At 39.7% G+C, this 14,060-nt stretch overlaps 3 gene segments (V, D, J or C); all 3 read right to left on the bottom strand.

Moving 5' to 3' along the window:
* Positions 1 to 14,060, bottom strand: part of LOC102009145 — a 718,028-nt gene that overhangs the window by 522,176 nt on the left and 181,792 nt on the right.
* LOC102014012 overlaps positions 1 to 14,060 on the bottom strand; it is a 660,803-nt gene that overhangs the window by 518,620 nt on the left and 128,123 nt on the right.
* Positions 7,677 to 8,131, bottom strand: LOC106149850 (the record flags this gene model as incomplete). The annotated part of the segment is given in 2 exon segments: positions 7,677 to 7,965; positions 8,057 to 8,131. Coding segments are annotated over 2 exon segments (335 nt in total), but the record flags the coding sequence as incomplete, so codon positions are not given.

The raw sequence follows: 14,060 nt of genomic DNA, 5'->3' as shown, positions 1-14,060 counted from the left end.
AGGCGAGGAGACAGAGGCAACACCGCTGCCTTGCACAGCCCCAGCCAGAAAATCCCTGCCGACCTGTGATGTGAGCCAGAAGTGTGAGCAGGAGAGGAGCCCAGGCCATGGTGCGGACAGCCCAGGACTGCGCTCTTCAGGACTGCTTAGCACACAAGCTTCCCTCCAGCTCTCATTATAACTCTTCATACCCTGCTGGGGGCGGTGGGCAGGGTTTTCATGCAAATGAGATTGCATTGCCCAGGAGTTCAACAACTTGATCAGGTCACACCTACTGAAGCTAATGCACAGTGAGTGTGTGATAATGGAACCTACGGCCTACAAAGCTTTTCAGAGTTGTTACTCGATGTCCAAGAACTAAGGCCGCAGCACCCTCTAGTATCAGCTGTGAAAATACCATGGATGAATTGATTCATTCCTACAAGTCTTTTCCTATTTATAACCTGATTTCCTTACGTGGGGAGGTTATAGTTTTCCCAGTACCTCAAGTTCAGTGCCTGTGATTCCAAGAGGAAAGTGGATGGAGACATTTTGGACATGGGAGACCTGAGTCAAGGACCACTTTCCTCCAAATCATAGACATCAGATACCTTGAGTAGAGAAGCTGAGACCTTGGATTCTTTTGGAATCTGAATTTCTATGTTTGGGAAACTCATGTAATAATTAGCCACTTATTCAGATGTTCACCACATGAACTTGAGTTCGTTCTGCCAAGCGCAGTAGTATTTCAGGATTTCTTTCTGAATGATGTTTATGAGGTGTTATTGAAATATATGGTGAATGTTTAAAAACATTAGTGCAGGAAAAGACACACTTATCCCCCTCAGTACATTTGTCCTTGCCTCCAACACATTTCTCCCATCATTCTTGCCCTTTCTGAAAATCTTCTTTGGTTACTGTTAAAAAGGTTTAATAAAAATGTGCTGACTGGAGCGAAATGCAGGCCTATAAGAACATGAAGGAGCGTCCTTAATCCACCTCTTCAGTAGATCTGGCACCGTGTGATTTCTGGTCAAAATGACCACAAAGGTGAAAGTTTTAATTGGTTCAGGACATTGAGGCAGCCATAACATCCAGCCAGAGCCATGAGCGAGCACTCACAAAACTGCTTAAGACAGTGGCAACACTGATAGTGTAAGTATTTGAATTAATTAGAGGTATTTTGAGTGAGATTAGTGACATGTCATTTAATGTAATAAAAATCTCAACATTGGCTATGTTTTTCAGTCAGATCTCATATTTTTCTGTTTCTTTGGAATACTAAAGAACTACTCTGATTTTCTTTGACCCATGACAAATATTTCGCTTTTGTGTGTTTGTATTTTTTTGTGTGTGCTTTTGCTTGACCATACGGCTCCCAGGGCAGACCTGTGTACATCATAGCTTGAGAGTATTTGTGTTCTCTGGGCCGCTTAAACTTAAACCTCTGTGTTACCTGGAAATCTGGTGGAGCAGTGTCCACAGTCATAGCCTATGGGCTTTCAGGAGCTGAAAAGGCTAATTAAGTGTATTTTGTGAGGATGGGCATTGCGAGGTGCAGTAATCTCACTTCCTCTGGGAGGACTGCTTTCTCCTATCTTGTCACATTCTAAAGCACCCCTTGGAACCTCACTGATATGATGGGTTCTTGAAATTTCAGTGGTTGTGTCCTATCTACATCATTAATTGAACTTATCATCTCTTGGCTATCTGGTTTGCTTAATACTATATCTTTGGTGGAATGTGCAGAATGATTAGACCTCTTAAGATAACCGATGTGGAAGTCAGTGTAGCCCTGGAAAAAAAACTTTTAAGTACTTTTCTCTATTCTAAGAGTGTAAATTATTTAGATTTTCTTTCTTTTTTTTTTCCTTTTTAATTTTCTTTCTTGATATGCATAAGACCGTACATATCTGCCAAGTCAACAGCTCTTTACTGTCAATGTAACTATCCTAAGATGAACTCAGTGAAAACAGTCTCTGAGTTGGAGAGTTTCCCGCAGGGGTTTTATTTGGAATGACAAGTGAAGAAGCAAGGAAAGAGGATGTCAAGAGGGAGAAATTGAGCTGTAGTGAACTGACAATAAAAAGCTCAGCTAAGCCCATGGAGAGTTAGGGAATTGCGATGACCTGGTCTTTCCGATACTTTGCAAATTTTGGCAAGGTTATCTGTTGTACATGAGCGAGAACCAAACCTTTTTTTAATTTTAAAAATAAAAGGAGGAAAATATTAACAGACAGACAACCTTTTACAAAATAGCAAAAGAACAGTACAGACAATACAGAGTTACAAACAAAGTGGTAGGAAATTAACAATGCTTGTTGTATTACATATTGATATCTTCAAAGTGGTTCCTCATGAAAACAGATAGAGACATGCAATATTGATCAATCAAGGACTCATTGACAGTTTCTTTCAGCAAAGAAATAGAAGACAGTAGAACAACTATGTTCACTATCCTGTATATACATACATACAAAATTTTTCCTTCTTTCCCTTTTCTTTTCCCACATCCCAGTTGCCCTTTACCCTTGAGTGTTTTCCTATCATTTCACAATATCTATCATACCTCCTAGTTTAAATTAACTCTTTCAGGTTTTACACTAGTGAGACAATGCGGTGCTTGCACATGTATGTCTGATTTATTTCACTTATGAGTATGGTCTGTAGTTGTGACCATTTACCTATGAAAGCCTTGAGTTTATCTTTCTTTATAGCTGAGTAATATTCCATTATGTAAAAGTACCACAATTTTCTTATCCAATCCTGGGTGGATGGACATTTGGGTTGCTTCCACAATTTAGCAATTACAAATTGTGCTGCTATGAACATAGGTGCACATATATCACTGTGATATGATGTTTTTAGATCTTCTGGGAAAATACCCAGCAAGGGGATAGCTGGGTTGAATGGGACCTCTAGACCTAGTTTTCTGAGGAATCTCCAAACTGATTTCCACAGTGAAGAACCAAACTTTCATGTGGGTTTTGCAGAGTAAAAGCTCTGATTATGGACAACTCAGATCTGTTAGTTGTATGGGAATGGGCAAAGAGCATGCCACTTGCAATCCATCAATCAATATTCCTGTCAGCGGGAGAGTCATGGTCTTGAAGGAGAGAACAAGGTGTGATAATCATACGTATTCCAGGTTTTTACAGGTAGATCATAAGGGGCTGCTTCTTTCTGAGTTCAAGGAGAGCTTGGGGTCAGGCAGGACTTATGAAAGAATGGTATCATGCCGGGCGTGGCGGTACAGGTCTGTAATCCCAGCACTCAGGAGGCTGAGGCAGGAGGATCATTGCAAGTTCGAGACCAGCCTGGGCTACAAAGTAACTCAAGGCCAGCCTGAACTGTACAGTGTGAGACCCTGTCTCAAAAAGTCAAAAAAAAAAAAAAAAAAAAAAAAAAAAAAAAAAAGAAAAAGAAAATAAAGAAAGAATGGTATCAGGAAATGATAGGTCCTGGCAAAGTCCTATGTGTTCCATCCTCTCCTCCAAAAGAGGGTTTGTGCCAGACTGGTAGATGGTTTTGTTCCCATGGAATGGGAGAAACCACCAGGGGTGGGGCTGAGCCCTCCACATCCTGGAGGTTCTTTGAGCCTCTGTATTTGTGTTAGAGAACTAAAATGTTTCTAGAGGCTTCTGCCTGGCTCAACAAGGCACTGAATTTCGGTCAGCTAACTCACAGCTGGTCCTTGGTTTCAGAGTCTTGTCCCTCTGACCATGCTCAAAACGAGCACTGGTTGTGGAGCTCAAGCCTGTAAATTCACCAATTGAACCAGAAAACAGTGTCACATATCAGGAGTCCCTGTGGCTATTGGCAGAAAGAAAAGATATGGTTCAGGGAGAAGATAGGGCAGAGGTCAGAATTACCAGTGGAAACAGACTGGAACTAGATAACAAAGAAATAGGAAGAGAACATAGTAAAATTCTAGGCCACAAAAGGTTCTCTTATGAGTAAGGAAAATTACTTTTAGGATAGTATTTTAACCTGTATTAGCTACAACCCAAATAATTCGGTTAAATAAGTATTTCAAAACATAAAATATAATTGGAGATCAGTGAGGAATTTATCCAGATGTCCTTATATAAGAATGAGAATTGCAGAAAAAGAAAACAGTGATAGCTTGTTTTAAGGAAATATTAAATAACAAAATTTAAATGATTGAATAGAATACTTTTAATCATTTTGGTATGTGTTTGTACTATTCATTATGGGTGTGTGGTATAACTACTTAAATCATCTTAGTTCTTTTTTCATACACCCCTTAGCCAGGTCCATCTCTTGGTCAGGTTTTGCAAATATATAGCTCTCCATTTCCAATAACCTATCTTTCAACTGCTCTTTATTTATGACTTAGGTTACTCCCATAAGAGAAACTGCGGTATATTTAGCTCGTTTGTCAGATTTATTTTACTAAAACATATAGTCTCAAGATTCATCCATTTTCTTACACATGACCCATATTTATCCTTCTTTGTGAAAGAACAGTAGCTTTTTGTGTGTAAATACCACATTTTCTCTATCCATTTATCTGTAGATGGACATGTAGGCCCCTCCGAGTTTCAGCTATCATGAATTGTGCTACTATAAACCTGGGTGTGCAGATGTCACTGGAATGTGATGTTTTAACTCTTCTGGGAAGATACCCAAAGGGGTAATTTATCTGTTGAATGCAGTTTCTATTTTTAATTTTTTAGGAATTTCTGTACTGATGTATATAGTGATTGTGTGTATTTTCAATATATACCAATAAAAATAAGAATTGAAGTATTAGACTACCAAAAATAGTTTGCAGAAGAGCTTGGTTTGCCTGGGAGAAGAGGAAGGGATTGAGTAATCTGAACTTCAAATTCAACCCAGAATGAGATATAATTATTATCCCTAGAATTACTTTAAAGCAAAAGAATCAATCCCCAAACCACAAGTCCACGTGAACTATAGTCTTCCATTTAAATGGGTGGTATTTGTATATAACCTGTGTACATCTTCCTCTATACTTTAATTTACCACTAGATTATTTTTAACAAGAAAATGTAAATTATGTATAGTTATTATACTGCACTGTTTAGGCAATACTGACACAAAAAAAACTGTAGTTCCATTCTGATGAAAAAAGTGTTTTACTGTTGATGGGAAATATTTCTTCAATTAATATTTCCTACTTATATTTTGTGTATGGTGTGTATTTTTCCATTTAGAATGATAAAATTGGTCCCACTATTTCTTGAGGAAAACGGATGTGATATAAAACAGTGTAGTCATGTAAGTTATTTCAACAATCTAAAAAATATTATAGGATTTAAAAGGAAAGGCTAATCATGAAATGTACCTATGAAATTACATTTAATAATTTAATGTTTTGAAATACATTTGTAATACTATGTTTAGTTTTGTGTTCAAAAGTTTCTATATAGTTGCCATACGCAGTTTTCTATGTAGTTACATACTAAATCCATTCCTTTTTTTTTCGGGGATGGGACAGTGTCTCACTATGTAGTTCAGGCAACCCTTGAGTTCAGTATGTAGCCTAGGCTGGCCTCACCTCAAACTTGCAGGGTTCCTCCAGCCTCAGCCTCTGAAGTGCTGGCATTACAAGGGCTTGCCACTACACCTGGCTCTACATCCATTCATTTCAATTAACATAATTTATTGAATAGAACCAAAAACATGTATAAATATATATTGGTCTCCATGTTTCAATCTGCAAATGTAGAACCTGTGGGTAAGGCATACCAACTCTAGTATCTTTTCTGAAGGAGTAGATATTTATTTTGGACCATCTTTGTCTGATTTTACTGAGTATTCTACATGCACATCAAGGGATTTAGGGACTTTCCATTATAAACTGGGAACTAAGGAGCTCAGAATCATTCACAGATCTTCTCCCTATTTTTGCCGTTATACCAGTTGGGTGCTAGATACTCCTCTATAAGATGAGCTTTTGCTCCAAGCCTTTGCTCTGTATAGAAAATGTAAATAACTTTTATTCCTTTGAGCAGAAAAAAACAAGAAAACTTCCCCTTATGCATGGCAAATATGCACATGAGCGTGAGCCACTCCTTTGACACAGCCGATGCAAGGCCTTGACATGTTCATGAGGAGGTGCTCCATAAGCATGGTAAGTGTCTCACTCTCCCACTCTAAGATTAGAATGACTTTGTAGATCTTAATGAATCTTTAGTGTATTAATCTCAAACAAAGGATTTCCAAATTTGGTGACTTAAACAGTTAATATCTTATGAGCGTCTAGTATGTCCCAACTTCCATGAGCTAGAAATCAAGGAATTACATGGTGCTGGATGGCTCAGGCTCAAGATACTTGATTCAGTTGGAGGCAACCTGTCCCAGGGCCCGCATAATCTGAAGGCTTGGCTGGAGTGGGAGGTTCCACTTCTGATCTCAGTCACCTCGGTTTTTAGCTTGCTGCCTCCCTGTGTGTCATTTTTCAGGGCAGACAGTCCAATAGAAGGCAACCAAGACAAACCATAATCTTTCTAATCTAATCTCAGTAGTGGTATCCAATAAGTTAACTATTCTATTGCTAGGAACCACTTATATATGAGGTTTCAAAATTACCTATGTATATTGTTCCCCATGCTGTTTCCTTCCTCACAGCAGGTTGGAGCCACTTTTTTTTATTTCTAAAGAGGATAAACAATACAAAAAAAATTAGAAATGATATAGAGTTTCACTAAACAAGATGATAGGAATTCAACAATGGTTGTTGAGTTCCATATATAATGGAATGTTACATTCCATATAGTGGTTGTTATATTCCATATAGTTATACTCAAATTAGTTGTTTAAATAGGAGCCATTAACTCAGACCTGCCAGAGTCTGAATGAAAGTTGTTTTTCTTTTTATCTTTCTAAGACCACATCTCAATATACAGTTTCCTGTGGACCTGAACTCACCTTGTAGCCCAGGATGGCCTCAAACTTCCAGCGATCCTCCTGCCTCAACCTCCTGAGTGCTGGGATTATAGGCATGTGCCACCATGCTGGGCAAAATAAAAATTTTGGACATCCAATTGCTTTGAATGGAGATTAAGAGTTTTAACTATTGAGAGCCTTCCAGGTTTGCACACACCATGGAAGGTGACCTAACATTTATTAGTTATACATAAGAAAATTCATGACGGATGGAACTGTAAACACTGCTCACCATTAATAGCTCTCCAACATGCAGATTCATGGCTGCACTGGTCAGTGACAGGTCATACACATGAAAGCTTATCCAGTTCTCCCATGGGTTTTATCTCCTCTGTTTTTTTTTGTGGTGGCCTGTGCTAGTGGCTCTGAAAAGTCTCCAGCTTGGATAAACTTTTCTCTCAACTGGTCCAAGGACAGAACAGATGGAGCTAAAGTCATCTCCTAGTGATGTCTTTTCCTTAACTAAGTTTTGAGTCCTAGAAATCTCTGTTCTTGTAACTCAGTGCAGTCTATGCTCAGGATGATGGATGACAGAGGGGAAATAGGTGAAAATAAAATTCACTGCAAGCAGTTGCAGTGGTTGCTTCACATGGTCCCCTTCTAAGGCTCCAAAGATTCCCATCTCTCTCAGACACCACACATCACTCTGAGTCTTGTGTTTGTTTGCAAGGAGGTGCTGAGGGGCACAGGGTGATGTGCACAAGGGAGTTTTTGTCTCAGTTCCCCATCTGCATGTGTCACTGTGGAAATGGTTGCTGTACCACAGGGCGCAGTAATAGGTGGCCTCGTCTTCAGGCTGGGCCCCTGTGATGGTGAGGGCAGCCTTGTCTCCAAGCAACGAGCCTGAGAAGCGGGCAGGGACACCCGGGGCCCGGTTGCTGGTATCACCTATTAGTCCCCGGGTTGTTTGGTAGGGTTTCTGTTGGACCCAATCAGCATAGTTGCTCGTTGTGACGGCTCCAGTACTGGAGCCACAGGTGAGCGTGACCGTCTCTCCAGGAGATGTGGACAGGGAAGGTTCCTGCGTCACCACAGCCTGTGATTCAGCCCCTGAAAAGAAGAGAGGAAAGTGATGGTCAGATGAGGAGACAGAGGCAACACCGCTGCCTTGCACAGCCCCAGCCAGAAAATCCCTGCTGACCTGTGATGTGAGCCAGAAGCGTAAGCAGGAGAGGAGCCCAGGCCATGGTGCGGACAGCCCAGGATGTGATTTCAAGACTGCTTAGCACACAAGGAGCCCTCCAGCCCTCATTATAACTCTTCATACCCTGCTGGGGGTGGTGGGCAGGGTTTTCATGCAAATAAGATTGCCCTGTCCAGGAGTTCAGCAAGTCTGTCAGGTCACACCCACTGAGTTAACCTACAGTGAGTATATGATAGTGGAACCTACAGCCTACAAAGCTTTTCTGAGTTGTTCCTTGCTGTCCCAGGGGTAAGTGCACAGCACTCTCTAGTGTCAACATTAAAAATAAGACTAAGGGAATGAGGCAGTCCTTCGGGTCATTTCCTATTCATAACCTCTGAGGTTTTAGTTTCCTTAGTACATCAGGTGCAGTGCCTGCGATTGCAGGAGGAAGCTGGGTGGAGATGTTTAGGGTAGTGGAGAGCTGAATAATTACTGCTTTCTCCATGTCATGGACATCAGATACCTTCAGGAGAGGAGCTGAGACTGAATTCTTTTGGTCTCTGAATTTAGGTTTCTTGGAAACCTAAACTCATTTAACAATAAGCAACTTAGTAAGGTAATTTTTCTTTAACTTTTTTTTTTGTCTTTTTGAGATAGGGTTTCACTGTGTAGGTCAGGCTGGTCTCGAAGTCTCAGTGACCCTCCTGCCTCAGCTTACCCAGTCCTGGGATTATAGGCGTGCACCACCAAGCCTGGCTTTAGTATGATCACTGACACATGAACAGTAGTTCATTGTACCAGGCCCTGTAGCATTTCACAAGTTATTTTTGAATGCTGTTTATGGAGTGTTATTGAAATACCGGTGAATGTCTAAAAAATTAATGCAGTAAAAGACACACTTTATCCTCCTCAAAATATCTGCTCTTGCCTCAAACACATTTTTGCCATCATTCTTGCCTTTTCTGAAAATATTTGGTGAGTGTTTGCAAGGTTTGATCAAAATGTGCTGAGTGTCGCAGAAATGCAGGCCCATAAGAACATGAAGGAACGTCCTTAATCTACCTCTTCAGTAAATCTGGCACCATGTCAGATGGTCAAAACGGCCTTAAAAGTGAATGTTTTAATTGATACCGGATACGGAGGCAGCCACAACTGCCAACCAGAAACGTGAAAATGAACTTACAAACTACTCAACAAAGCGGCTAGGATGAGAGGATAAGTATTCAAAACAAAAGAGAGTATTTTGAGCGAGACTAATGGCAACCTGACATTTAATGCAAAAAAATTTCAACATTGACTCTATTTTTCAATCCCACTTCTATTTTCCTGTTTCTTGAGACTGCTACAGAAATACACCGAATTTCTCTGAAGACTTGACAAATGGTCTGTGCGTGTGCATGTGTGTGTGTTTGCTTGATCATATTTCTCCAAATGCAGAAAGTGTACATCAGAACTTCAGAGCATTTGTCTTTCTGGGCCTCCTAAAGCTAGTAATCACCTGGTAATCTATCGGAGCTGCATTCTCAATTGTATACCATGAATATCCAAAAGCTGATGAGACCAGTTAAATGTGAAGGCCTAGGTGTGAGTTGGAATGATTTAGCTTCATTCCAGAAGGGATCCAGAAGGGATGTTTTCTCCTGTCCTGTCACATGCTAAAAGACCCCTTGGTCCCTCACTGATATGATAAGCTCCTGAAACTTCACTGGTTGTCTCTTACCTAGACCATTTGTTGAATTTGTCATCTCTTGCCCTTCTGTTTTGCCTAGTATGATATCTTCAGTGGAATATGCAGAATGTTTAGATCTCCTAAACTAATTGCAGTGGAAGTCAGTGTAGCCCTGGAACAAAAGCTTTAAAGTATCCTTTATCAATTCTATAAGTGTAAATTATTTAGATTTTCTTTATCTTTCTTTGTTTCTCAATATGAATGAGAATGTATATATCTGCCAAGTCAGTAGCTCTTTACTTTCAATGTAACTATCCTCGGGCGGGCTTCTCAGGAAACAGTCTCTCAGTTGGAGAGTTTCCTGCAGGGTTTTTTATGGAATGATCTACGAAGAAGAGAGGCAAGAGGTTGTTAAAGAGGGAGACAGCGAGGTGTGGTGCAGTCACAATAAAGATGTCACGTGATCCTGTGTGTGGACTCATGGAGACGTGATGAGAGTGTCCCTCAGATACTTTGCAAATTTTGGCAAAGTGTGTGTTTTACTCATGTAACAAGCAAAACCTTTGTGTACATCCTGGAAGGGAAAGGGTGCGATTAGGGAGCAATCAAACTTCTCATCATACAGCAGTTTCCAGAGGGCGCATCAGGGGGTACCCATCAGCATCCAACGCTCCTGACAGCAGGAAGGAGAGTTGTGGAGTTGAAGGAGAGAACTGGATGGGACAATGATGTATACCAGAGTCTTACAGGAAGATCTTAACAAGGCTGTTTTCCCTGAATTCAAGGAGAGGTTTGCGAGAGGCAGGATATAGGAAAGAATGGTCTCAGAAAATGATAGCTCCCAGCAACGTCCTGTGAGTCATATCCTCCCTTCCAAAGGAGGGTTTGTACCAGCCTGATTGATGGTTTTATTCCCATGGGAGAAATCACCAGGGACTGGGCTGAGCCCTGCACCTACTTGAGGTTCTTTGAACTTTTGTAATTGTCTTAGGGAAGTAAAGATTGTCCATAGGCTTCTATCTAGGCTCAATAAGGCAGTGCATTTCTGTCAGCTAATTCATTTCTCATCCTTATTTTCAGGAATTGTGTACTCTGTGACTTTCTCAAAATGAGCATGGTTATGGAGCCCCAAGTTTGTAAAGTGAGCCATAATTTGACAAAGAAAACAGCAGCACATCTTATGGGACCCTGTGGCCACTGGAGAAGCAATAATATGTTATCAGGTACACATTGCTCAGTGTCAGAATTACCAGTTGAGACAGATCATAAATAGATAAAAAAAGACAATGAAATATATTAAAATTGTAAGTCATGAAAGGCCCTCTCATAATCAAAGAAAATTGTTTTTAGCAACATATGTGGAAAATATGTTAGCTGGAAATCCAATAATTCAGTTGAATAAACATTTCAAAACATAAAGTATAATTGGGGAAAAGTGAAAAGAGACTTAGCTGTCTTTATAAAAAATGAGCATTTTTCTGCATGTGGTGATGGACCCCTGTAATCCCAGCACTTGTGAGGCTGAGGCAGGAAAATCACTCTGAGTTCAAGGCCAGCCTGAACTACATAGTGAGAACCCTTCTCAAGAAAAGGAAGAACGACAACAAGAAGAAGAAAAAGCGGAAAAAAGAAGAAAAACAAGAGGAAGAGAAAAAGGAAGAGGAAGAGGAAGAGAAAAAGGAAGAGGAAGAACTTTCAGAAAATCAAAGTGTTTAGAAAAAATTAAATAAAATTTAGATGCATTGTGTAGGGTACTATTAATTATTTTCATATGTGTTTGCAGTATATGGTTACATTCACTGTGGGGAGGTAGTCTAAATATATAACACACTTTAGTTCTTTTTCCGTGTACCCCTTACTGCCTTTCTTCTCTTGTTCCCCTTCCTTTTTGTAAATATGTATCTCTGTATTTCCATGACCTATGCGTTAACTGCTCCTTATTTATGATTTGGGTTGCTCCCACAAGAGAAACTATGGGATATTTAAGCCTTTGGGTCTGATTTACTTTACTGAACTATATGGTCTCAAGATTCCCCTGTTTTCCTACACATGACCCATGTTTATCCTTCTTTGTGGCACAATGGGAGGTTACTACATGTAAACACCACATTGTCTCTATTCATTTATCTGTTGATGGACCTGTAGCTACCTCCAAGTTTCAACCATCATGATTCGTGCTGCTGTAAATAAACATGGGTGTGCATGGTCACTGGAATGTGATGTTTTAACACATTTGGGAAGCTCCCCAAAAGAGGTACTTTTGTAGAATGTCATTTCTCTCTTTAATTTTTTGAGGAATTTCTGTACTTATTTCTATAGTGGTTGTGCATACTGCACAACTATACAGCAGTAAGGGGAAAAATAAAAATAAAAAAATTAAAGTACCAAAATATTTTACTGACATGCTTGTTTTGCTTGGGGTAAGAAGGAAATATAGATCAATTTAAATTTCAAGGTGAAAACAGAATGAGTTACTAGTATATGTCCCTAGAATCACTATAAAGAGAAAAACTGAACCCATACACCCCAAATGCGCAGGTGCTGTAGTCCTTTGTATAACACGGTGTAATATTTGTACATAATTTAGGCACATCTTCCTCTGTGCTTTAATTTTCCACTGCATTATTTATACAAACAAAAGGTAAATGATATATAAATAGTTGTTATACTGCACTGTTTAGGCAATCCTGACAAGAAAAAAGACAGTATATCTCCATGCAGATGAAAAATCTGATTTATGGTTGATGGGACATGTTTCTTCAGAGAAAATCTGCACTGTGTGTATTTTTCAAGTTAGAAAGATAAAATTGTTCCTATTATTTGTCAGGAAAATGGATGTGATATAAAACTTAATGCTAACTTTGGTTTGTTTTTTTTTTTTCCCCCCCTGGACAGGGTCTTGCTATGCAGTTCAGACTGGTCCTGAACTCACATTGTACCCTAGGCTGGCCTCAAACTCGAAAAGATCCTCCTGCCTCAACCTCCGGAGTGCTGGGATTACAGGCATGCACCACCAAGCCTCGCTGTAATTTTGTAATCATGTCAATTATTTTTGCTATGTAAATAATATTACAGGATTTAAAAGAAAAGACCAATGAAATTCACCTAAGAAACTACATTTAGCATTTTAATATTTTAAAATTCATCTGTAATACTATGTACAGTTTTATATTTCAAAGTTGACAAATAGTTCTGATAACTAGTTTTCTACGTAGTTGTACACAAAATCCATTACTTATTTATTATTAGTATGATTTTTTTAGGCAGGTTGTCATTATCTATTCCAGGCTGGCTTCAAATACCCAGTGATCCTCCTTCCTCAACTTCCCAAGTGCTGGGATTACAGGGCTGTGCTATCTCTGCTGGCTATAAATCCATTAATTTACATTAATATAATTTAGCTAATGAAAAGGAAAATTTGTACAAAAGTATTTGGTCCACAATATTTGAATCTTCAGATGTTCCTACCAACATATGGCATATAAAATCTATTATCGCTTTTAACAGAGTAGATATTTATTTTGAGCTCATGTCTTTTATTTTACTTAACATTCCGAATGTCGAACAAGGGCTTTAGAAACCCTGTCTTATAGGCAGGGGGCGAGGAGCTCAGAATCATTCACGGCTCTCATTCTTTTCTGCTTTAAAGCAGTAGCAGGTCAGATACTCCTTAAGATGAGAGTTTGCTCAAAACCACTGCTCTGTGTAAAGAATATTAATGCCTTTTATTTTCGGAGCTGAAAGAGCCTGGAAAACCTCACCACATGTATAAGAAGTATGAGCATGGTCATGAACCACACCTTTGGCACAGCCTGCACAAGGCCCCGGCATGTTCTTGAGGCGGTGCTCCACAAGCGCGGGTAGTGTGTCTCAGTCTTGCACTCCAAGATTAAAATAACTTTGTAGATCTTAATCGATCTTTAATGTATTAATCTAGAACAAATGAATTCCAAATTTAATGACTTAATCAGGTAGTATCGGATAGTTTTCAAGAGTTGGAAAGCAAGAAATTACACGGTGCTGGATGGCTCAGGCTTGAGATACTTGATTCAGTTGGAGGCAACCCGTCCTCAGGGCCTGCATAACCTGAGGGCCTGGCTGGAGTGGGAGGATCCACTTCTGATCTCAGTCACATTGGCTATTGGCAGTTTTACCTTGCTGCCTCCTTGTGTGTCATTTTCCGGGGCAGGCAATCCAGTAGAGAGCAATCAAGTCAAGCCAAGCCACAGTGCTTACACTCTAGTCTCAGGAGTGGTATCCAAGCAGGTAACTACTCTATTGTTAGGAACCACTTATATACAAGGGTAAAAATTACTTCTGTGTATTGGTCCCCATGTTCTTTCTTTCCTC

Source organism: Chinchilla lanigera, unplaced genomic scaffold, assembly GCF_000276665.1.
Source record: "Chinchilla lanigera isolate Chin_1 unplaced genomic scaffold, ChiLan1.0 scaffold00054, whole genome shotgun sequence".
Classification (NCBI taxonomy): domain Eukaryota; kingdom Metazoa; phylum Chordata; class Mammalia; order Rodentia; family Chinchillidae; genus Chinchilla; species Chinchilla lanigera.
The sequence above is the reverse complement of the archived record's forward strand: the minus strand, read 5'-3'. Positions and strand labels throughout refer to the sequence as shown.